Source organism: Nyctibius grandis, chromosome 5 (genome assembly GCF_013368605.1).
Source record: "Nyctibius grandis isolate bNycGra1 chromosome 5, bNycGra1.pri, whole genome shotgun sequence".
Taxonomy (NCBI): domain Eukaryota; kingdom Metazoa; phylum Chordata; class Aves; order Nyctibiiformes; family Nyctibiidae; genus Nyctibius; species Nyctibius grandis.
The window spans coordinates 84,624,396-84,648,397 of NC_090662.1; the positions used below are offsets into that span (position 1 = coordinate 84,624,396).

The window sequence follows — 24,002 nt, forward strand, 5'->3', positions numbered from 1 at the left end:
GAACATACATCTCATTTGTCACAGAAGTTGAATGGTAGAAAAAACACAGGGCAGGAGAGCAGAGGAGAAGAAAAATAAAGGTGAATTAATTTGACTCCTTAGAGTGCCATAGATTTCTGTCATGATGTTTTGCCCCTAAACCAAATCTTTCACATGCAGTTCTTAACAGCGTGTTCTTCCTTTTCTGGGAGACTACCCTAGTATCTTTGTGTCTGATCTGTAGAAGTGTTGAGCATTCACATCTACATCTGAAATCCACTGGACCTATGTTCTGAGGCTATAAAGTAGTTGGTACTGATAACTCCAATAAAAGCTTCCCTAAGAAAACGTGAATGATGTAGCTACCTCCCTCATATGGGTGTGGTAAACTAACTAATGTTTCTGGAGCATTCAGATACCACTGATGTAATGCTGCAAAACAGCTCTTAAGAAAAATCACTGATATGTTCTTCAGAGCAGAAATCTTAATTACACATCGTAAATAAGGTAGGAAGCTGCATATTGAACAATAACAAAACCAAAAATCATTATGATTGTTCAACCATTCTGTGTACCAAAGTCACAAATTGGGACAGTTCTTTAGCATGCTGGGCAAACACACAAATGGGATGGGGTACCACTGCACAGTCAAAACTATGCAAGTTTTTTCAAGTAAGTCTGTCTTTGTATTAAAAATAATTTTTAAATTACTAGTAAACAAATAGCTGTCCAAATTTTACAAGATTTTTGTTCTCTTTTCCCTTTCTCACCAAGAATGGGTTCTTTACAAAACGTAATTAAAAACTAAATTTGGGTCATATTCACTAACTGTAGATAAACACTCCCTCCAACACTACGGGGAGAAAGGTTCATAAAAGAATTGTTCAAAGCGCTATGGCTTATTTCTTGGTAGCTTTTATTTCTTTGATTGCATGAAAGCATTTAACACATATACATATTGATGTTTATTTCTTTATTGCTGCTCATTTTTTCATCTTCTGGAAGTGGGAAATATTTTGGTTTGCACATGTTTGCATGACTTTTGACACACTTTTTCAAAAGTACACACTTCCACATCTCTTAGCAAGTATAAACTGAGGTCACAGAGTTCTCACATTTCATTTGCTCCTACTCTCCAGCAGTTTCCTCCACTGATCGGTAAAGCAAGATCTTGACCTTTGACTTCACTTACAGTGTGGAGTAAGAAACCTCATTATGCACCTCTGAGCAGGCTAGACAAGTGACTTCAGAAAATAAGCCTTAGACAAGTTGAAGGGCAGTTTAAGTGGAACTTAATTGATGAGGCATTGCAGTTAAGTCCCATTTTAGTCCACACAGTACTGTGCAAAGACAGCTGAGCTTGCTGTGACCGTATTAGCTCCAGAATTAGAGGCAACATGGGGCATGGCACTGTATTGAGCCAATACGCTGAAATTAAGCAGAACTTCAGTGCAGCTAGTTTGCTCTTCACCCCCAAACCAATGTTTCTGCTCAGCAATTGGCTCTGCTGTCTGAATGCTTGTCTGCCCTAGCTCAGGCACCTGTGAACTATGTTCCAGAGCATTCACGTTCAGCAAGGGCAAAACAAAATATCTGTGAAGTGCGTCATGCTTACTTTTGTTTGTTTGCTGTTATCAGCAAATGGGAACACTAGCAAAGCCACAAACAAAAGCTGTATCAAGAGAAAAACAGATCTAAGCCAGATTAACTGTTTATAGAATCATCTAGGTTGGAAAACACCCTTAAAATCATCAAGTCCAACCGTTTCTTCCCTCAGTGACTTTTAAAGACTAACTACTTCAATATCCACTTCCCTGTAAATACTCCACTGTTCCCAGTGAGGATCCCCTCCTACTCTGACTGCTAAAAAACAAGCAGATTATTAGAATTTACATGATGGCAAGCATTAGAGGGGAAAATCTAGTTTATGAATAATTTGACTCCCACTGATTGTTATCTTGTGCGAATAGAACTTTCATTCTGGTATAGCTCTGCCATGCAAAATAAGAATGAAATTTACACTTCCTGGCTTAAGTCAGATTTCAATTAGCTGCTCTACTAACAAAACAGGTCAGCTTTGCATAACAAGGAGTGCAGTGACAGCCATGACAGAACTCTACTAAGTGGAATGAGAGCTTGTGCTCCTATATTGTCAGCATAAAAGCTCATGACTATTCATTTTCATTGGGTTTTTCAGTACTTTTCCTTTTAGACCTTTTGGGATAGAATTCATCACTTTGCAAACTAGATTCAGCTGCACTTCTGTGAGCATAATGTAAAATGCTGCTAAGTCTAAATAAAAGTATTACACATTGGCAGGGCAACCTTATATAAGGAAAAAGGCAATGAGAAATGAGACTTTTTTTTTTTCTTCTCCTTACAGCACTTTTTCCATTATAACTCAATGTGGTTTTTTAGTAAGAAGCATCAGAGGCTGAAGCCTACAAACTTCTCCATTATGCTAGGCCAGTGGTCCACAAAACCATTTCAGATGATCACCTCTCAGGTGAAATTCCAGATTAGATCATTTGCCAAAAAGATTGTTCCCGATACAGCTGTCTATTCAGCTATGAACTGGCCTGGATCATCAGTGTCTCTCAGTCAATTTATGAAAGGTGTTGGTCTATTTAAAAAGCCAGAGGGGTGAAATGAGACCAAAAAAACTGCCAACCAACCAAAAAAAACCCTAAATAAGCCAGTCCCCTTAAACAATGGGGAAAGCAATAAAAGATTAACACACTTGATCTTCAGCTGAGAAGTCAGGTCCTCCTGAAGAGAAAAAAAGCTCCACAGGCTCAGAACTTTTTTTACGGAACTTCCTATCTTCTGGATTAGCTATTTTGATTCAGTTTATCTTAGCAACAAACATAACCTTACTTTCAGCAGTGTAAAAGCTACACTGGACATGGGGACAATGGGAAAAAACGCATTGCTGGTTGGACTATTTAGATCTGCAACACTTCCTAAGCATAGTTAAATCTAGGATAATATCTCTGTTGGTAATTAAGCTCATAACAAACCCTGCTTGTTATTGAAATTAGAAAGTGTTGACTTTGGAATAGTTCAAGCCAGTAACCTGTATGTAGGGTTAGCAGTCCCTGACCCAGCCATTTACCCAGAGTTCTTCAGATGCTTAAAAGTAAATAAAAATATCACACACTACCAGTTACCGTGCAAGTCACCTTCTGTTTTGTTCTTTTTGTTTTTCCTCCCTTCCTTCCTCCGTAATCAGAGTGATTTAAATGTGAATCTAGGAACTAAAGGGTACACTGAATAGCTGCTACATGGTTATTGCCTCAGGGTTCCTTAGCTCAGACATAGCCCATCTGCTGTTTGTTACATGTGGCTGAGGACACAACAGTGTTACTTCTGGTGTTCACTATGCTCCTGTGCATGCTGTTAAGGGTTTTTAACACCCAGGTTTCCACTGGAGCCGAGGCAGTTAATTTCTCCCAGTCCAGATGAACTAAGACTGCAAGAACATAAAAATTGCATAATCTCATACAGTAATGCTGTATAAGAACCAGGATCCTGTCTCTGACTGAAGCAAAGAGCAGATGGCTCAGGAAGAGGTCAGGAGTCATACAACATTACAGTCATTACATTCATAGTGTACCCTCCTATCTTCCAGCAATCTACAGCTCTAATCTACTAGGTTGACTAGGTGTTCAGTCCCCCAGAAAATGTCCTCTTACAGCTCTCAGGCTGATGCGTGCCCTCAGCTCACAAAACAGTTTTGGTAGCCTGCAGTTCAGGCCTCTACATATTTTAGGGAGTCCGTAAAGAATCACGCATCACAGTGTGGTAACCCTTCACTAAGTCATTCTTAACTTTCCCCCAAAAGACTAGTAAGGCTGAAGGGTCAAGTTTTCACAGGTCCAGTGTTTGTGAGGGCTATCAGAAGACCACATGGAGCCTTCCCTTCCAGTTTTATCACCTGACAGGGGCTGGTGACTTGAGCTCTTTGTTCATAGAAGTGCTAGAGAAAATGTCAGCCACCCTGCACTGCACAGCCCTTTGCCTGATTATTTATATCAACATTCACGCCAAACAGGTTGGGACTTGGGCCAAAGTCTTCTCTGGTCTAAAGCTATTGACCTCACTGGCTTACATCAGAGAATACATTTGTACTTTCTATACTTGTGCCACCTGGCACCTATTGAGCTTTGCTAGGAAGGTGAATTAAAGTGGTATTTTCCACTGTGGAATCCTGAGAAAGAAAGAAAATCTCGGTAGAGATCTTTCAACTCATCTTGTATCTTCTGGTCCTGCTTATCTCCAGGGGTAGTTTAACACTGAAGTGGAATAGTGCTGCACTATGTGGGCATGTGCACATGCATGCGTGTGTATGTGTAGAGCAGACAGGGCTGATGGACGGTGGAGGACAAACAGAGAGTGTGTTACAGTGTCAGGGCTAACAAGAAATACTACGGTGAGGAAAAACACACTGGTCGCACACACCCAGAGCACTGTGAAAGGAGAGAGAGAAAAGACTGTGAAGATGCCCTGTCAATATCTTTTATCAGTCATCAAACAATCATGTCATGGTTTGTCATGGATCGCACTGTTAAATCCTTCAACATTACAGAAAAGCTCTTGGCCTCAGAGGGCTGAGTAGAGCTCTCTCTAGCAAGCATTCTAAGCCAGCTTTTTGTGGACTGTGTTGGGGACTAGAAAAGGGAACATGAGGTTTCCTCTTTTCTCTCTGGGACCTGTGCGTACCTGATGGTCTCTAGGCACAATTAAACTATACCCTTTCCTTTTGCTCTGAAACCATTTTTCTGTGATATTTGGCACAGCACATACTACAGCTGCATCTTTCCCACCCATCTCAGCTGCTGTGCTTAAAGCTGGTGGAAATTGTGTTCTAACCATGAAATGCTGATCAAAAGTGTCAATTATTATAATGCTTTAAAGGAAGAAAATTATGCAATAGCACTGAAACGGGAAAAACAGCTATTCTACCTTGTGGTGGGAGGGGATGACAAGCCTTAAAAATATATTGTCTCATCCAAAGATTAAACATTAGGAAGCCCTGAAGAATCTTCTCCACTGGACAAATTGCTTGGTTCACCTTATTAGTTTACTACTAGAAGACATCAACAAAACAGCCTCTGAAGACCTAGCTATCTGTATCATTTAATTACTGTACTCCAGATCAACGTCTCATGTTTCTCAAATGACTTTTGGGCCAGGCTGACCTTTTTACAGCCAAAGGAGCCCTCATTAAGGTATCTGATATCTTACTAAAAGTTAACTTTATTAAGAAGAACTTTAGCATGCTATAGCATGTTAAACAGTAGTATAACAGCTTGGCATCATTTCCTCTACTATTACCTTTAAATGTCAATCTCTCCTCAGAGGGCATAAAGCATTAAGGTCCAGAAATCCACAAGTTTCCTCCCTTAAATATTATTTACAGCAGTTTATAATCATCCTTTAAACTGATACATATGTTTCATTCCATATATTTTTAGAATAAAATCTGAATAGAAATTTCTGTATTTATCATTTAGCTGACAGTTACCAATGGGATTTGTGAAGCTTTGCAGAAGGATGGACAGTACCTTATCATATGAAGTTGGCCATGTCATGTATGAACAGTAAAAATGATATTAATACTGGGACTGAGAAAAACAGACTATTTTGCCAGACTACTTGTAGCTCACCAAATTAACCAGAATACAAAACAAACCAAAATTTTTTTAGAATTTCCTTTACAAAAGAAAGGCAAGGCTCTGACAGTATTTTTAGCATCACTTTGTAAACCAATCAGCATTCTCATTTTTTTAAAACTCTAATTTCTCATTTTAAATGCCCCTTCCCCCCTTTTTTCTTCCCTTTTTTTCTTTCCTTTTTTTTTTCTCTTTTTTCTTTTTTTTTTTTTTTTTTACTATGGCTTCCTTACTAACAAGTTATGTGTAAGAATGCAAGGCTGAATGAATAAAGTTACTGCTGAGAAGTCCCCACTTTCACAAGTGTTAAACCTGAAACTGCATGGTTTTAGTTCTTTCAATCTAGCTCTGTCCAGAGAAAAATAATTTAACGTGACTTTAAAGATAGATTTTGCATAAATATACACATAAGGAAAATATGAGGAAGTAGGAATATGTAGACTCCTGAAACTTGGGCCTGACAGCATGACTGGGTTATTCATGCTGCCTCATTAATGCACCTAACAATTCAGGTAATTTAGGAGACTATTTTTCCTAGGTGATAGATGGAGACAGATCTTTCAGATAGTAACTGAGGATGTTTGCCTCACACTGTGAAGAGGCTGGTGTAATTCCACTGATGACATGGGGAGCCTAGGAGGAGTAACCACCTATGTTAGGTACCTCATTTGGGCAGAGAGAATTCCCCCTAAACGCTACCATGCTGCAGCCTTTATGCATATGAGTAAACGAGTGGAGACAGTCTTTTAGTGTGTTCAGTAGATTCGGTAGTTGCCTTTGGTGGGAGAGGAAAAAAAAAAGGAAAAAAAAAAAAAGAGGATTAAGGTGAATGGCTGTTTCCTTGGAGTACAAGGGAATGTCAGTGTATTCTGTGCTTCCGAATAAGGCCAGTAGCATGCTACTTCTTGGGCCTTGTCTTTGGAAGACACTGTTCCACAGTGTGTCAAGCTTCAAACATCCAACTGAGAATTGCCAACTGAGTAATTTTCTTCATTGATTTTAGCCAAGGAAATGCATGGACAGTGAATAAGGCAGTTGTTTTAGCCTTTTATCTACCTCTACCCTCAGTGAGTGCCGGAATGCAAAAATCTCTTGAACTCAGTTTGTCTGTAAGCATATCGGAAATCCTAGATCATGTAATGTACCTCTGCTGAAGGCAGTTTTAAAGACATCTGGGTCCTTGAAGTGTTGGTTTGTGTTATGCTTTGAGTGGAAAAAGAACAGTGAAAACCAAAACCACTACACAGTTTACAGAAATTCCAAGAAACAGAGGTAGGTCTTTTGAACTCAGAAAATACTTCCTACATTTGCCAGTTACAAATTAAGCCTAACCTGAAAAGCTTGAAAATAGAAGGATTTATTATGACTTGCAAGAATTGAGAAGTAGGCTGGGGAAAGAAAAATAAAACCACCACATTTCATGGAACTCCAGGGTAATTTCAGCAAGAGGAGGGCTACTGGATGTTTTTTTTACTGCCTTTCATTAAGAAAGAGTGCTGTGAGTCTGCACCTGAAGTGTCAGATGATGACTATACCTGAATAGGTTTTACGTTCACTGGTTACTCATGATGGTAACAGTAACTCCCAAACCATAGCAATCAACTCAAGCAACGGATGCCTTTCCCAAACACAAAGGGCAAGATTCTCAAGGACACTTGACTTGCAGTGATGTCTGGGCCTGTCACTCTCCCCTTGCTTTTGAAAAATGTCCCAAATCATTGAAAAGAAGGTTAAGAATATCTGTTGGCAGTCATGCGTGCTGTAATATTACTCCGTGTATGAATGGATTGGACTAATGCACTGACTTGACTGGAGGCTGAATGAGTTTCAGTACTCTGCAGTACAAATCTGGTAAATCAAAGTTCACTAAATGTAGTGCAAGTATTCTAGACTCCACTGTGCTTTAAGACCTGTCAGATGACACAGAGACAAAGGCACTCATGCCTAGACACCTCATGGTCTTACAAATACCATTTCTTGTGCTCTGGAACTGACATCCTACCACGCAGCTCTGGGTCAATCATAAGTGATTGCACAAGACAGAAAACTCAATATATGGTGTACCACAGTAAACAGAAAAGAAGCCAGGAGGTGATTAGCTGATAAACAGAAAGAACGAAAAAAGTGTCTCTTACCTGGTCAAGATTGTTGTAAAAATCTATACTGGCTGCACATAGGTATCTTCCAAGCAGAGTTGCATGTGTAGTAAAAATTGTGGCAACAGGAAGTTTCTGAGCTCGAGACAGTATTAAACCCACTCCTGCCTGCCACTCATGGAAGTGAGCAATTATGTTGGGCTTGTCGTTAAACTGACAGGAAAGCTGAAAATAATTAGAAAGAACATACATGGAATACACATTATCCTGCTCATCATCTGAGCCCCAGAAACCTCTCTTTTTCATGCCTTCTTCTGTGTGCTTGCTTATGACAAAGCAGTAGAGCATTTTAAGTGGTCATGTGTCTTGATTCCCATCAGCCCTAATCCTTAGCCCAAGAAGCACATGTGCCTCACTAGTGCCTCAGAACGTTATCCTTCCTAGAATGTTGGGGAGCTCTGGCAAACACAGTCACTCTTCTTGCTTTTAACTTGCTCTTCTGCTGCTGAAACTCTTGTTTGGATAAGAAAAACATGGCCACCTATGACAGACAGATGATTCTGCAGATTAATAAAGCTTCCTCTGTTCAGGTAGTCTGTGGTAGACTGACATGAGAAGTCACAGTGCTATCATTAATTCTTTCTGTCTGTCTATATTCCCTGTGCAAGGTAGTGTCTAATTGCTGAGATACGGCTTGATCGGCTTCAAGGAGTTTGTGAGTGTGGCCACTTGACTACCCCAGGAGAGAAAAAGGGAGTTTGAGATCCTACTTGTAAGAGCATCCAGTGACAAATAAGGGTGTTGAGAAGAAACAGCAGGGGAAGTGACAGTAAAGACACAGCAGAATTCACATGGGCAGCCCCCCTCCCCTGATTCTCCTGGAAAAATACAGTTAAACGACCACTTAAGATTCAAGTTTTAAATACAAATTTGATCTACGTCAGGCATCAACTTCCTTAAAATCATAGTTTTCAAACTGGAGAATAGGAACCATATTCCAAAGCTTTTTTGCCCTGCTGACAAGGCAGAGGTTTGAAAATCTCTAGATTTAAAAACTGTACCTCTTTTAAAAACCAGGCTGTTAACGATCCAAAAATCACAGCATCATTGGCTTCTCGGTCCTGAAAAGGGATCCCTATGTTGCTGACGTCCCAAAATTCACCTTTCCACCTGTCCAGATTCCAAGCTGCTGATCCTATATCGAACAGTAAGACATATGGGCTGCCCTCTATCAGCCATCTTCCAAAAACGACCTATGGGAAAGAGGCAAGGATATAAGCAGAAAATGTTAAAGTGAATGTAAAGGCCAGTGAGAATAACTATCTTCATCCATCAAATCTTCAGTATTTTACATAAGGAATATATGATCATAGTCCTACATACCCAGGATTTGTGGTTTTTCGTGCAAAATACATGGAGTAATACTGGACCAAATGCAGCGGTAAAAGGAAACTACAATCTTTAAGAACATTTTGTTTTTAAAACTTTCATTTTAGATTTTCATTGCAATGTTAACTTTTTTTGATGAAAAAAGGTTAGGAAGACTATACTTGGTTGAATAATGAGGTCTTGTGTTCTTATTGAAGTATCTACGCCATTTTTGTTCTTATTTCAAAATTATTATTTTATTTCAGTCAGATTTGTCACCAATCTTTTGCCATTTATGCTAGATTACTGGTGATAGATTTTGTAAGACCTTGGGACCTGTATCTACCATGACATTTCCTCATTCTGCCCAAGCAGTGCAGTTGATGCCCTTTGGCAGAGTGGAAGGATCAATCAGAAGGTGTAATAATAATACCTAAAACCACATCAGCCTAAAAATACACCCTTCCTGCTTTACTTGCATCAGTATAGTTAAACATCTCTAAGAGTATTTAGAACTCCACTGATATAATCTACCTGCCCAACCAGGAGAGCAGGCTGAACTGTCATAAGGCAACACAACACAGCTGGGCCCACACTACAGATTGTACCAGTCTGCACAGTCAAATTGTTTCACATTTCACATAATTCTACCACCAAAATGGCTATAGCAGCAGAGTCATGTTAACCGGGAAGAATGAGGTACTACAGGGAGGCTAGTGCAGTTTATACCCCATGCAGAAGAATCTTTTATGCCACTGTTCAATCTCTTTTCATTCACCAACCCCTGGGACCTCAGGGGTTGAACCCAGCCCTGACGCTAAAATGGGCTGAATAGAGGTCAAGTCTTGAAAACAATGAGATGAAAGCTCTTAGACCTGTTTGCACAAAAAATACAGGGTGTAACAAAGACAGGTGTGTAAAGGAGGGTCAGCTCCTTATGTACTTATTTCAGGCTATCCAGGTTTTTTGTCCAGGAAAATAAGGTTAAAAAGCAGGGAGTTTGTGTGAACCCAGACCTTCATCTAAATATGGAGTCAGGCTGTGGCAAAGAACACACCTGACCCGAGAAGTTTAGAAGCGTTCCTAGATCCCCTGGTTTAAAGGGATCCATTGTGATGCATAAGCAAAATCCAGACATAAATGTTAATAGGGTAAGTGTAGCTCCTGGAAACTAGAGCGTCATTATTAAAGATCAAAGCTAGACTTGACGTACCTGGGACAGATTTGCTGTTATGTATGAATACTCCAGCAGCACAATGCACACATTAGGCTGGCAGAGTTGGCTGATTCAATTGAATGTATTGCTGGAAAGAGCATGAAGTGCATGGATATAGCATTGCAATTAATCTGCCCCACAAATCTTTAGCTGTTTTACAAACAAAGAAGTGTTACACAGCTTGCAGAGACATCTCTGTAAGCAACAGAGGCAACATGGAAAACTTGATCAATCACTTATGAAAATCTGATTAGAAATAAGAAATGGCAGTTGGATTAGACCTTTTAGTTTGAACCTCAGCCTGAAAAATGCAAGCATCACACAATGCTATTGTCCCCAATAGATACTTTCCCAAGCTGTGGCACACATACATCCAACAATAAACTTCTACATAATATGCAACAGGGCATTAGATCCTAATAACAGCAGAAGTGCTGTTACAAAGGGAGATAGCACATCCCCAGTGGCACAGCTGGTGGCAGCCCAAGAAGTTTATGGATTTCTGCATTAAAGTGTGTCATGCCCCTCAGCAACAGAAACTTGTAAGAATGCTTCCTTGCTGCTGCCTCTCAATGCTTTTCACATCTGTTCGGCACACATAAGCAGACAAGTTTTCCTCCTGCCAGCTAGCATGTCTGAGGGGCTCCATACTGAATTACACTGAAGGTGAGCTCTAGATCTCTGACGAGAACTTTCAAGAAAGGAGGTCAGATTTAGCATGCGTAATCTTCTACCCTTTTGCAGGTAATCAGTTGTCCTCAAGGCTGCACCTGTTTGCAGCTTAGTAGCTTGCCCATCAACATAGCAGATTCTATTCCTTTCAGCAGATCACCTTTAAAGGAAGAAGTTTATTCCTAGGTTATTGTTGGAGAAATTGAGTCATAGAGAGCCTATGAGGTTTGACTGAGATCACACAGAAAACACTGGTTAAAAATTGTGTAGGAAACACAGATGAACTCACTCCTTGTGCTGTGGTTTAACCTCTCTTCCTGGGGAACAGACAGGTAATTGCATTGATCTGAGGAAGCAGATTCTTTGTCAGTTGCATGCTTTCTTGAAGTCCACTTGTGGTTTGTCCTTTTCTGGCTTTCAACTCAATATACTGCTACATAAGAGAAATTGTGAGCTAGTGGAATGCTTTTCTCTTTCTAGCACAAGAACACCAAATGCAATGTACGGGTTCAGTCAAAGTAAGGTCATATGATATCTACTAAAATCTTACTGTATTTAGAGACTGGATAAATAACTCATTAATCCGATTAAGTAGTCTTGCAGATAAATGACTGTTAAAACCTGTAATGGGATAAACTGGTTCTTCCTCATAAATAACCTTTAATGAATTGACTCTGCTGTTCTAACAGTGGATTCTGAGCCTTTCCCATTGTGGCATTGAGCAGGACTGCTGTGTCAAGTGGAATGGCAAGAGCATTAACCAAAACTGTAATCTCCTCAGAGTCAGCTTTGTTGCCCTGGGAAGCAGCAGCACATCTTATTTACCTGACACCCTTGGCTTTTCATGGTGTCCATTGCCTTCTTAACTGCAGGGTTTGGAGGCTCACATGCTTCCACCTGAGTCTTCACATTGTGCTCAAAATAGGGACCAACCAGAAAATAGTTTTCACCCCATTCATCTGCTGTAATTTTGGCTTTTGTCTGGATCACGGTGTAAATGCCTCCCACTGCAAAAGAAGATCATAAAGAACAAAAAGTAGAAAGGGACACAGGCTACAAAGCTCTGGAATAAGCTCCAACCCACTGGTGGATCAGATACGCCTCTAGTTAAATCATTTTACATATTCAGATTTTAAATGAAACCCAGACTCTATCAAGTAAATAGAAGTTCAGTCTTTTAAATGGGATCAGAGCTTCACTGTTCAATTTAGGAGTATGCACTGATAGCAGACCGTGTGTAATTCTTATAATGACAATTTAACACTTTGCCTACTCCTGGGTCACTGCATACTGCTTCCCTCAATTTCTCCTCTAATCTCAAATGGATGCTTTCTAACCTTAACTGTTATTTTTACCTAGTTTGTTGTTTTATAAAATTTCTTCTAGGTGTTCAAAGACACACCACAAATGTTCAACCAATATATTATTTCATTTTTATGTTATTCCCCCCTTTTTAGAACTTGAAATCTTTATATTCAGGTTCTGGGATCCAAATCCTGGGGCTCATGCTTCCACTCTCCCACGACTAATCTTGATTCTACTACATCCCAAATATAGCCTTCTGCTTTTTTATTGCAGCAGTTATAATTTTCAAACATATTTTTTGTGATGTGGAAATACATGTGGTGAGAACTGAGCTGGCACTTGCAGCCAGTTTTACACAAATCACTGAAAGAAGTTGAGGGACTGATGCATTTCATTGACTACTGACTATAAAAATGGATCTAAACAAATAGCCTCAAAGCAAAAGGTGTTGTTCCATCACCATTTTAAAGAGTTGTTAAAATTGGAAGGAATGTAGCCTACACTGCCAATATAAATGTCTGCAGCACCTTCCACCAAAATATTGCCCATTTTAAATATAAACACAATATAAAATGTATAAGCGCATGTGACAACATCCCCTGATGAGTCAGCACAGATCTATCTAGTCTTGCACACAGTATGCTAGATTCGCTTGGTTGCTCTTCCTCAGTTTTTCATAGCCAGTCCCATCATTCATGCATTGGCAGGGCAGCCTTGTGAAGCCCCCTTTGCCACAGGACCCCTGGTGACAGGCAGTGTGCATTCCACCACCACAAATTCAGAACAACAACACATGCTTGAATCCAGCAAGTGTAAGGGAAGGCAAGGGAAAAGAAAAACAGAGGCTAGGTAGCTGCTGTACATCAGAGACAAGTTTAGCATAGCTCCAGTGATTTTAAAGCAAGGTAAGATAAATGAAGCTCAACAGGTACAAGCAAACAACAAAGGAAGCAACAGGAAGGGAATTAGTGCTCCTATTTAAAAATTTCATCCTCCACTGAATTTGAAAACATTCAGTAATACTCCAGGTGAGACAGCTGTGCTGTCTATGCCTTTCAGCAGTGACACCAAAATTACCTAAAAAGTCAGCACTGCAAGTTGCCAGTGATTGATAGCAGATACTTCAGACTTACTTTTTAAAAGGTACTAGGGCATCCAGAGGTGCCAATGCACTGCAACCTACTATATACGGCAAGAATCTTCAGAGGTGACCAGGTTCTCCTTAAAAAGCTGCAGCAAATGACCACCATTTACAGCAGAGCAGCTGAAGTTGCTCAGCATTTTGGGAGATTAGTTCCCAGATTAAACTGTATCACCTGACAACTGCAAAATGCCTTCTGCCAAGCCTGATACCTTGCAGCTCTGAGGAACTAAACGACAGAGTTATGTTTTTAATTGTGCTCCTAGGAAAGAAATTGTGCACTTAAAATCCTTTTCTTTAGAAATACCCCATTTGTTTTGAATGCTTGAAGAGTACCCTAGCCCTACTATTTTTATGTCATGATGTCTCAGGATTCTAGGTATTTTACAAAGAAAAACAAATGCAGTTCCAATCTCCCAGCTTGCTAAGTGGAATTATTAAAATAAATTATTACCCTACATAGTAATTCAAGACCTAAGAAGACAAGAGTCTTACAGGTATATGTTCCTAAATCAAGCTCACAGTTCAAGAGTTTCACGTCATATAGACATGGAACTGCAGAAGGAAATCTATGCATAAGACTATTCTCCACTTCATTAGGACCAGAAAGCTAAGAAACTAACTTATAGTCATGATACTCTACCATGGCTGCTCTGGACAGGGATTTAGAGAAATCTTAGGTAAGTGACACTATATATTCCCTCCAAGTTCCTCTGCTCACAAGCTGAGACACACTACTTGAATAGCTTGGATTCAGATAAATATATAATTTTAATTATATGAGACATGTCAGAATGTTCAGCCCATAAAGTGATGCAGTAATGATGACATGTCTGTTCTTATGGGGTGGTTAAGTACGTCACGTGAGCATAAGGCACTGCAATCCAACATGGATAAATAAGGGGCTTGGTAGAAATCTTAGTCATGAAACTAGTTGATTTTAACTGGCAGATATACTGAGCTTACAATAAGGAAAGATTTTTGTGCAAAGCAGCCTGGTGACCCCAGAAAAAGAAAAAATATCTACTTGCAAGATGAAAGATACTGAATAACATGATAAAGCTATATATGACTAGAGTGGTGCAAAGCTCTTTCCCCACTATCACAAGAGAGATCAGCGTCTTTCACAATGCAAGGCATTCAACATTGGGATCAGCAAGGTAGCTGAGTTTCCACAGCTATTAATTTTAAGATTGATAAGAAAGCTGCAGCTCAGCAGCTGAATAGAGGCTGGAACTTTGTTTTGTATAGCCAGCTGCCGAGTGTTTCTTTTCACAAGGCTTTGCTTAGGATCACTGTGTGTCCTAAAGCATGCCCTGCCAAAGATATATGGAAGGCCTGTTCTGAGGGAAAGAGTAGAGAGTATGCTGTGCTCTGCCACCATAATCTGTTGCACAGCAAGGTAAAAAACATTTCGGGGCACTGATTTGCCTGAAATGCAATGAAAAGTACTTAGGATAAAAACAAAAGAGTATGTTTTACAGACTGTGAAAAATCTTCAGAGAATAGCTGAGAAAAAAGCTCTGGGTTACCTGGTCCCAAAACTTGGTTTTGTCTTCTCCGTTACTGTAGCAATATGACTCACAAAGCACATCTTTACATAAGCTTTAATTGACAGGGGAGGGAAAGTGTGCAAGTGAAACTATATATGTGGAAAGTGTTGGGCATAACTTTAAAAAGACATCTGGAGAAGAACAGAGCAATGTCTAGAATAATGTATTGGCTTTAGAAATTACACTTTTCCATAGTAAGTTCAAGGAACACATGATATATCATTAAGAGAGAGCTTATATCTGCTCAGTTACTTTGAATTCCCTGGAAATACCTGTGCCAATAAGCAATGCATTGTATACCCACTGAGTAATAGAGTAAGGGTTTACATATTCACTTGGAGTAATTCTAAAATTACTTCCAACAATTTGGTAAACCTCCTTATTCTTCTCTAATATGTTTTAAGGTCATATTATAACCAGAAAACCTTTCCAAACAACAGGGGTGTACCAAAATCCCATGATGTTGCAAGTTCCTGCATGCAGCCTCTGAAGTTTTGTACTTTCAAAGTTTTAAAACAAACAATAAAAGACAAAATCAGAAATAGATGCAGAATCAGGAGAGATGAGATCCAAAGAATTGGTTCAGATCATCACAAACATGGGGAATTAGCAGTAAAATGTGGATAGAGGGCTAGTTTAGTGTTCTGATATCCACCAAAACGCTTTATTCAAATATTTCAAGTTTTAATAATTTTAAAATGTCCTTGAGATAAAAATATTTCTATTATTTCTTTTTAAAACGTGTTTTTAACTTTTTCACCAGAATAAAGGAAATCAAGTTAAAAAGGAAATAAACAACAATTTTTTTTCCCCATTTATTTCCTTTCCGTTCTTCCTCATTTTCCAGGGAAAAATAAGCTGGCATGGAAAAGGAAACTAAAATGTTTGGGAAAGAAGGATTTTGTTCATTTAATAGAATTTTGACTTTTTTTAATGACCTCTTTAGAAAATAGAAGATGAAAAAAAAATATTTTCCCAGAAAATATTTTCCTAGAAAATATTTCATAGAATTATTTTTAAAAGTTTGAATGTTTTCATATATGTTACCACTACTATGAATTTGTCTAAAGGAATTATCTGCATCACTCCAGCCTTTTTCTTCTTTCCTCATTTCAAGTCCTGGTGCATTATTTCTCTTGTATATTTAAAATCCAAGCAGCAATTAGAGCTCTCCAGGACAGATATCAGAACTATCTAAATAAATAAAAAGTCTGTGGGCCAAGAACAGTCTCCCGACATCATATCACTACTGAGGACAACATTAGGCAGAAGTGGAGATCTAACTATGCAACTGGAGATCTTTGCGCAAGATCTGATATGTGGATCTGCTCTTTCTGGCGCAAGCTGTTATACGGAAAGATTCATTGCCAATGCTTTTTGTCACCTGCTGAGGAAGGGTCCGCAACTTCCAGGATTACCCAGGAATTGTGCTAACAAAAAACGTCTTCTGAAGGTGTGACCCTTTGAGCATGGAATTGCCAAAACTTCTCAAAACTGCCAGAGATACCCACCGTTCATTTTACTTGCTCTCCCACCCAGCCCACGTTGCAGAAGGACAGAGGGAAGGAGCAGCAGAAACCACAAAGGAAGAAGAGCGATAGGAAGCAAAGCTATGCAGATGAGACATAGATAAGTGGAGACTGTCACTGATCGGTGCAGGAACCCTTCCACACACACCTTTGCCACACAGAGACAGAGGATCAGGGTGCTCGCAGGGCTCTTCAGCTTCTTTGCTATGACCTGACCAGGCCACTCTGAAAGCACTAAAGCTTTCCTGAGGACCATGGCTGCTGTGGAATCCAAGAGAGCAGAGGGACCCCAGGTTCAGGATTCAAATTGACTTCACTGCCACAATTACTAGTTACATCAACTATCCTTTCACCCCCTCCCCTCAGAATGTATCTCTGATCTATAGAGATGTGCAAAAATTTGCCTTGAACTTATTTTTTTCTAATGTTTGGTTGGAATTTTATGTATTGATTGCCTGTTGAGATATCTGGGGACTATTTTTAGAGTAAGGTTGCAAAATGTGTCAGGTGAAAAAAACCCAGCATCTTCAGATAGCAGATGTTTTTCGTGTATTTTTGGCTATGTTTGTGGCCAGGACTTATCAGAAGACAGAAGTTCTCTAAATTCTGTGAAATTCTGGCATTCCAAACATATTCTGAAATAATGCTGAAATATTGAAATTTATGACAGATGTCCACAATACAGAAGCTATTTCTGTGTGCATCACCCCCAGTGCACAAGATTTCATTTGAGATTGATTTGACGTTGACATACCACCCCACTCTAGAAATGCACAGCGCTTTGATGCTGTGCTTATGCCAAGTTTATGCCAATACATCCCCACTCCCCAAAGTGTGTTAGTTCAGGTGTGTCACAGATTACATCATTCACCTTCTCCCAAGGAGCTTTCATCATGGAAGGACGTTTAATGCAGAGGGGGGTGAAATGCTGGTCTTACAGACTTCAGCGGATTCAAGATTTAATTTCCAAGAGTCCAGATTTTCACCAGAGAAACTGTACATAGAGTTCTGCTCCATGGAGAACCGAACCAAGGTTTGTTTTTAGCAGACTCTTCATTCCAATAGGGGTGGAAAAATATTTAGGATTTATCTACCAGTGACTCTTGAGCTAATCTGTTCACAGCTGAATGATGATACAAACTGGCTGTTTGCCCAGCATTTTTAAGTATTCTTCTATTTTCTATCTAAAAGCTGTTAGTATTACAGCAGGAGATGATACTAATCTAAATATTACTGGAAAGATTTTAAAGACATCTTTATAGAGCACAGATCAGATCTTGAACATTCTCAGCCCTTCTCATTAATGTATCAGAAACCCCACTAAACTACAGCTAACTGTTATTGTAACTTACAGAATTAGACTTCTCCCCCATACCCAGATTAAATATTTAAATTTTCAGTGGGAAAAATGTCCAGGACTGCTGCCATTACTCCTGCAATGACCTTTGGCTGCTCCCTGTAGAAAATTTCCATCTGCGGGGCTTCTGACACAACATCTACATAGCTTGTAGCCACATGGTTTGTGCTCCTGTCCTTAAAGCTTTTATTGGTCTTCATGTTATGGGGGAAAGAAAACCAGTCTTCCTTTCCAACATGCACAGAGATGTGATCAGACCTGGCTTTATTGGAGCACAGTGGCCAGGAGAGAAGGGGAAAGGTGAAAAAAGCTGAGCTTCCCCAAGATTACCACCAGATCATGTGGCCCTGCAGTGCACTGGGGCCCTTGCCTGCCTGCTTTGTTCCTCCTCTGCCACAGAAACACAGTAGGTTCTCTTCACAGTATGGGTCTTGCCCATCAGTGAAGAGTCAAATAAAGTGAAGAAAATCTTGCAAAACAAACTACATTTTTCTCATTTCTTTGGCAGGGGACTTTCAATGCAAGATTATTTCAATGTTGTGCTCGGTTTAGGTGGCAAGTTCCTTTTCACAAGGAGAGTGACACTGGCAAATGAGCCTATTTTATTTCTCATTCTCTCCTTCAGCTATCATGTCTTTCCTTGCTCCAGGCAGAGACAAGGAGAGAGCAGAGTTGCCTGTGCTTTCCAACATATATGTCAGAGATTGCCACTTAGCACAGGCAGTGGCCAGGACAGAGAATATAAAAAGAAGTAGAAAGCTCTGCCTAGTTAGAGCATGTGTCAAAATTACCTAGATTTTTTTAAAAAAAGAGAGAGACACCTCCACTGTGCCAGCTGCTGAAAAAGAACTGATGAAACTCTGGAAATAATGGATACTTGTAGATCTCTCAGCAGTGAATTCATACAACTGATTTGTCCTTCCCCACAGCTGCATCTCATGCCTCAGTACCAACCAGCACCATCTCCTGCTTAGGGAAATCACAGTAAATGCTCACTCCCCATGGGCAGCCTGGCACATGAAGATCCTCTCACAATATGTAATCAGATGTGCTCCAATTTGCAGGACTCCTTCATCATCCTCAGCCTCTGAAGAAGAAAATATTTGAGAGGTTCAGAAATCAGCTCAGCACCTATAAAGTGCACTGTTCACAGGTGTGGGAATACAGAGCCATCTGTGAGCTACTACGTTCCTCACAGGCAAGAGGACATTCAGCCTTATTGTCACTGTCACAGAGAAATGTAGAAACCACTAAGAAGCAGCACGGGTCAAGGAGGAAATAAACCCATAGCCAAGCACCTAGTGATGCACACAAAGTTAATACAAAGACTTGAACGCTCTCCTGTAGGCAACAGCAGCTTTGCACCACTTTAGCAGCACAAGGAAGCTTCATGCTGAACTGCACTGGCACAGCTTTGCATTGCCAGAAAGGAAGAAAGAAACCTTCACATTAAATGCTCAAAATCATCTTGTCAGACAATAAACCCAGCTAATGCTTATCTTTCCCTCTATATTGGGAATATATATCTAGCAACATTAAAACTAAAACACTAAAACATGTAGCAGTACTAAATCTATGTGGGGTCAGCCTACCTAGTCAAATAAACAGTTCTCCTTTCTGCTAAAGGCAGGAAAAATACAGTGTAAGCTATTACTTCCTAAGCCTGTGTATCTTCTGTGATGACGCTCCCCGTATTTTGTTGGTTGCTCTCCTAAGAAACACAGTGCCCTAATATTTTCCAAGAACTGTTTATAAAAGTTACGTCACCAGGGAACAGTATCTCACCATGTGACTTAGACATTCAATTGCCTGGAAGATACAGAAAAAACACTTCAGTATCAAAAATTTACCAGAAAAGTAAGCTGAAATAGGCTTATTAAAGAGTTTTTGCACAAATTCAGTCAAGGTTGGTTAATGGAAACTTTGCACAGCGATCTGGTTCTAATGAAGAAATTGTTTTCCATGCTGGTTCAGTCAACCCTGTTTGAATATATGGGTTTGGCGAGTGGTGTAATTAACAGCACCTTATTTTTAAACTAACCAAATAAATATTCACTCTCATAAATATTAATTCTCTCATAAAATGTGAGAATAGTAAATTTCGTCTGTGTCAGTTGATTTGGCTTTAGTGATGTCAACAAGAGATATACGGATGATTAAATGATTCACTGCATTTTGTAGATACACAGAAAGACAGATAAATCTAATTGTGTTTTACTTTTTCTTAAACATATTGTGTGACATCTATAACCCATGGGTCCAGCAGACTCAGAAAATATATATACTATGGAGTTCAGAGATGTTAGCGAGAACACCTGAATTTGCTAGATTTCTGCTGCCATCTGCTTGCCAGTACCTTACTTAATCATGCACACTGCAAAACTAAATGCTGCATGCTCCAAGTTCTGACAACAGAAAATTCACTCCAAAAGCTTAACTGAAGCTACTGAAAAATAAGCCCACGGCTATTCAAAGTGCAAAAGCTACCCTATTCTACCTCTGTGTATTGATACTCCTCACCACCCTAAAAAGAGCAGTGTAAAATTACACTGCAGTGCAGATTAAGTACCAGAAGCTATCACAGAATAGCAATTACAGTTTCATCATAGAGATAAACCCTAGCACTGTCTGTTCCTCTAACACATATTTTCCTTTTAGAGTTGAAATCTTAACAGATTACAGATCCCTTCTCCTGACTGATCTGTTTCTCTGCCAGGACAATAAGACACATGAGGTCAATCATTTACTCATACTAACTCACTTTTGTGGCAAAAATGGAGGCTGTTCCCCCTTGGTGAACTACATCTAGCTGAAAGGAGATGATCTGATGAGTGAATTAGAAATGGAGGCAGAAAGATCTGTGCATAACAAGCAGCATGCACTTTGCATGACAAGCTGCGTGCTGTGAACAGATTTTCAATCTGCACACATGCACAAAGCATGAAGTCCCTGTCTGGCACCACCTGTGTTTGCAAAGATCAGTCCGAAAGGGTTTCAGCTGGCATAAAGACTGCTGGTCATTGACATTTGGTTTTTGTTCAGTGGCTTCAATGCAGCTATGTTTATTTATACCTGTTTCAGATTTGGCCTCTTCTCCGCACTGCTCTAGAAGGCTGAGGGAGACTGCTAAACTACTCTGATTCTGATGTCTGTCTTACAGCTCATTTTCATGGAAGGTAAAATATAAACATGTACAAAGCAACATCTATGTATCCATACGTCTGCACACCCAGGGGTAACACTTAGATGTTTGTTTAAACAACCGATCCCTGGTGGTAAAACAGGTAAAGACACACAGACATCCTGACTATATGCTCATCCCACACAAGCACAGGCAGATGCAGCCCACGGACAGCATGCACTATTACACACGGATGCCACATGCACTCCTTCCAACACAACAGCTCTGCAGCCCACTTTTCCCCAATCTCCCCTTAATACCTTTCTTGTCCAAGCCCTTCCCGCTTCCCTCCACTCCTGTGAAAACAGCGATATTAACTCCTAAGAGTGTTCTACAAACCTTTGTTGGTAACTTCCCAAGAAACTTCAAAGAGCAGCAAATCCTCCACTGGTATGTCTTCATCCTCCCACTGAGGAAGATCATTAAGAGAAGTCATGGACAGTGATCTAGCCAGTGGCATTTTCTTCAGCCCTTAAATGCTCACCACGCAGGCCACAACAGTTAGCAGATGTCCAGTTAATGTGGCAGTTCTCCACAGTTCTGGGTAGAGCAGTCCGCTGGTGTGCTGGGCTCCAAGGAGAAAATTATTCAGATAGCTGGGAGCTAATGGGTTTAAACGACCACCAGCATTAAATTGACTCAGTGCAATCCTCAGGGTTTCAGAAGCAGCTGCAGGTAACAATTTAAGACTGACCTGAGAAAGGCCTTGACTGTTTTGGGGCCAGGGCACTTTCTTTTCCTTCTCTTAGAGGGAAGTAAAAAATGGTTTTGTGCTCCTCACACACAGCATTCAGTATGTACCACCTCAGGGACAACTGAAAAAGGACGGTTGTAAATTCAGCACTGCCCTGAGCAAATTCCAGCAGGGAGGACACTGAGTTCACCGCCTGATTTGAGCCCAGCCCCTGAGTCCTCCCCTCAAGATCCACCCTCCCATTAACACCCATGGACCTACCTGGAGTAGGTAGGAAAGCATATCATAGAATCGTCTTGGTTGGAAAGGACCTTTAAGACCATCAAGTCCAACCATCAACCTAGCACTGCCAAGTCTACCACCAAACCATGTCCCTAAGCACCACATCTACATGGCTTTTAAATACCTCCAGGGATGGTGACTCCACCACTTCCCTGGGCAGCCTGTTTCAATGCTTGATAACCCTTTCAGTGAAGAAATTTTTCCTGATATCCAGGCTAAACCTCCCTGGGCACAACTTGAGGCTGTTTCCTCTTGTCCTATCACTTGTTACCTAGGGGAAGAGACCAACAACCTCCTTTCCTATAGGTTAAAAATTGTGTTACTTAAAAGAAAAATCAGTACTATTTTAAGGCTCGCTTCATTTCTGAACCATCAAATCTGCCCGAGTCACATTTTCACACTTCTCCCTTGAAGCCCTGAGGGCAAGGCTGGAAGCTGCCAGTCTCACAAGGGCAATCTCAGGTGGAGAAGATAAGAACAAAGCAGCCCACAGGCCTGTCCTCATCCCAGAGGCTTTCGGCAGCCCTGTGTCAACCAATACATGCCAAAACCAGACATTTTACACGCGAGAGCAGGGGCGGTTAGCCCACAGCCCGCCTCACTGTGGCCTATGAAGCCAGTCCCACAGTGCAGCACCTGGGGGCCGCTTCCTGCCCCGCCGACCCCGGCGCTAGGCCCCTCCGCTGCCGTCCTGCCTGCGGGCCGCCATGCCAGGCCACACCGTCCCCACGGCCCGCTGCAGCAGCTCGGGTGATGGCGGGCTAAGGCATGGGGGTCACTTACTAGCGGAGCTGTCGGTGGGTTTGCTTGTAGTGTTAGGTGGTACACATGAACTCTTATTTAGGAAAAATGAGCACAAATGAGTTCCCGTGCCAGAGGAACTCATGCCTGCTCGCTCTCATAACAAGTAACTACCTCAAGCTGCAGCTTCCCAGAGGGAAACTAGACGGGTTTGCGGGTGCATGGGCCCCATCATCACTGCTGGCTGGGTACTGCTGTCCTCTACAGTCCTTTGAACCTCATTCAAGTTGCTGAAGTCAAACTGCCCACTGCAGTTACCTCTCCAGGGATGACAAGCAAACCTCTAGCAGTGATGCCAGATAAACCGTGGCACTGGCTCACTGACGTATCATCACTGTCCTTAAGCATTCAAAAGCCTAAAAACCACAGAAATAATTTTAGAACAATGAACTGAAGTTGTAAGAATAAAATTTTTGAGCTTTTTATATAGTCTGTGGTTTTCAGGTTCTTGGATGTCACGTTTTTCCAGCTTTTGTGATAAGAGGATACTTCTCTTCATTTTTGAACTTGTCACAAGACCATATAACCCCTTAAACCTTGGAGAATAGGTTTGAAAGAATAATCAGATACCACAAGATAATATTACAAGCACAGGCAACACCATCATTGGGTGAAACTGGGGAACTCATCTAATTCATCTTTTGCAGATTAGAGATAATACTCATGGGTTTTTTTAAACATTTCTGATCTGATAAAAAATTCTCAATAGCACTATGAATATTAGTATTCCTTCATATTCAGAATACATTTCAATGTATCCAATCTGCGTGTCTTAAAGAATCTTATTTTTACACAGTGCCATCCCAGGTTCCTGCTTTTTTGTTATTAGTGAGGGAAAAGCATATGAAGTGCCTAGGAAAGGTTAGACCCAACAGACAGTCCAAAAACTCTCATCCCTGCAAATGCTCTTAACTGCTAGATGGCAAAGGGCCCTATTCATTATATTTATGGCCTGCCAGCATTAAGTGTGGGATCCCTGTGATGCACATGGAGGTGTCCATGTTTACTGCAATAAAGGAGGTAATGCCAGTGGCTGTGCACCTACAGCAAAATGAGCTCTCCAGGAGAAAAGCTGTATTCTGACAGCAAGAATAGGCAAACTTAGCACACACGGTGGAAGTGCAGTCACCAAGAGCAGAAAGGAACCAAAAGG

The 24,002-nt window shown here is 40.6% G+C and overlaps 1 protein-coding gene across 2 annotated transcripts in view; it reads right to left on the reverse strand.

The window, feature by feature from the left end:
• The window catches only part of GYS2 (glycogen synthase 2), a 44,522-nt gene extending 22,990 nt beyond the window's left edge, over nt 1–21,532 (reverse strand). Inside the window, exons 1-4 of one of the 2 annotated variants that reach the window (XM_068401613.1) lie at nt 21,412–21,532; nt 11,832–12,013; nt 8,812–9,003; nt 7,790–7,963 (exon numbers count right to left, since the gene is read on the reverse strand). In XM_068401613.1, the coding sequence (XP_068257714.1) occupies nt 7,790–7,963; nt 8,812–9,003; nt 11,832–12,013; nt 21,412–21,532 (669 nt within the window). Of the gene's footprint in view, nt 1–7,789; nt 7,976–8,811; nt 9,004–11,831; nt 12,014–21,411 lie in introns of both variants that reach the window. The other variant, XM_068401612.1, reaches the window with a different exon arrangement.
• Nucleotides 21,533–24,002: the final 2,470 nt, after the last annotated feature.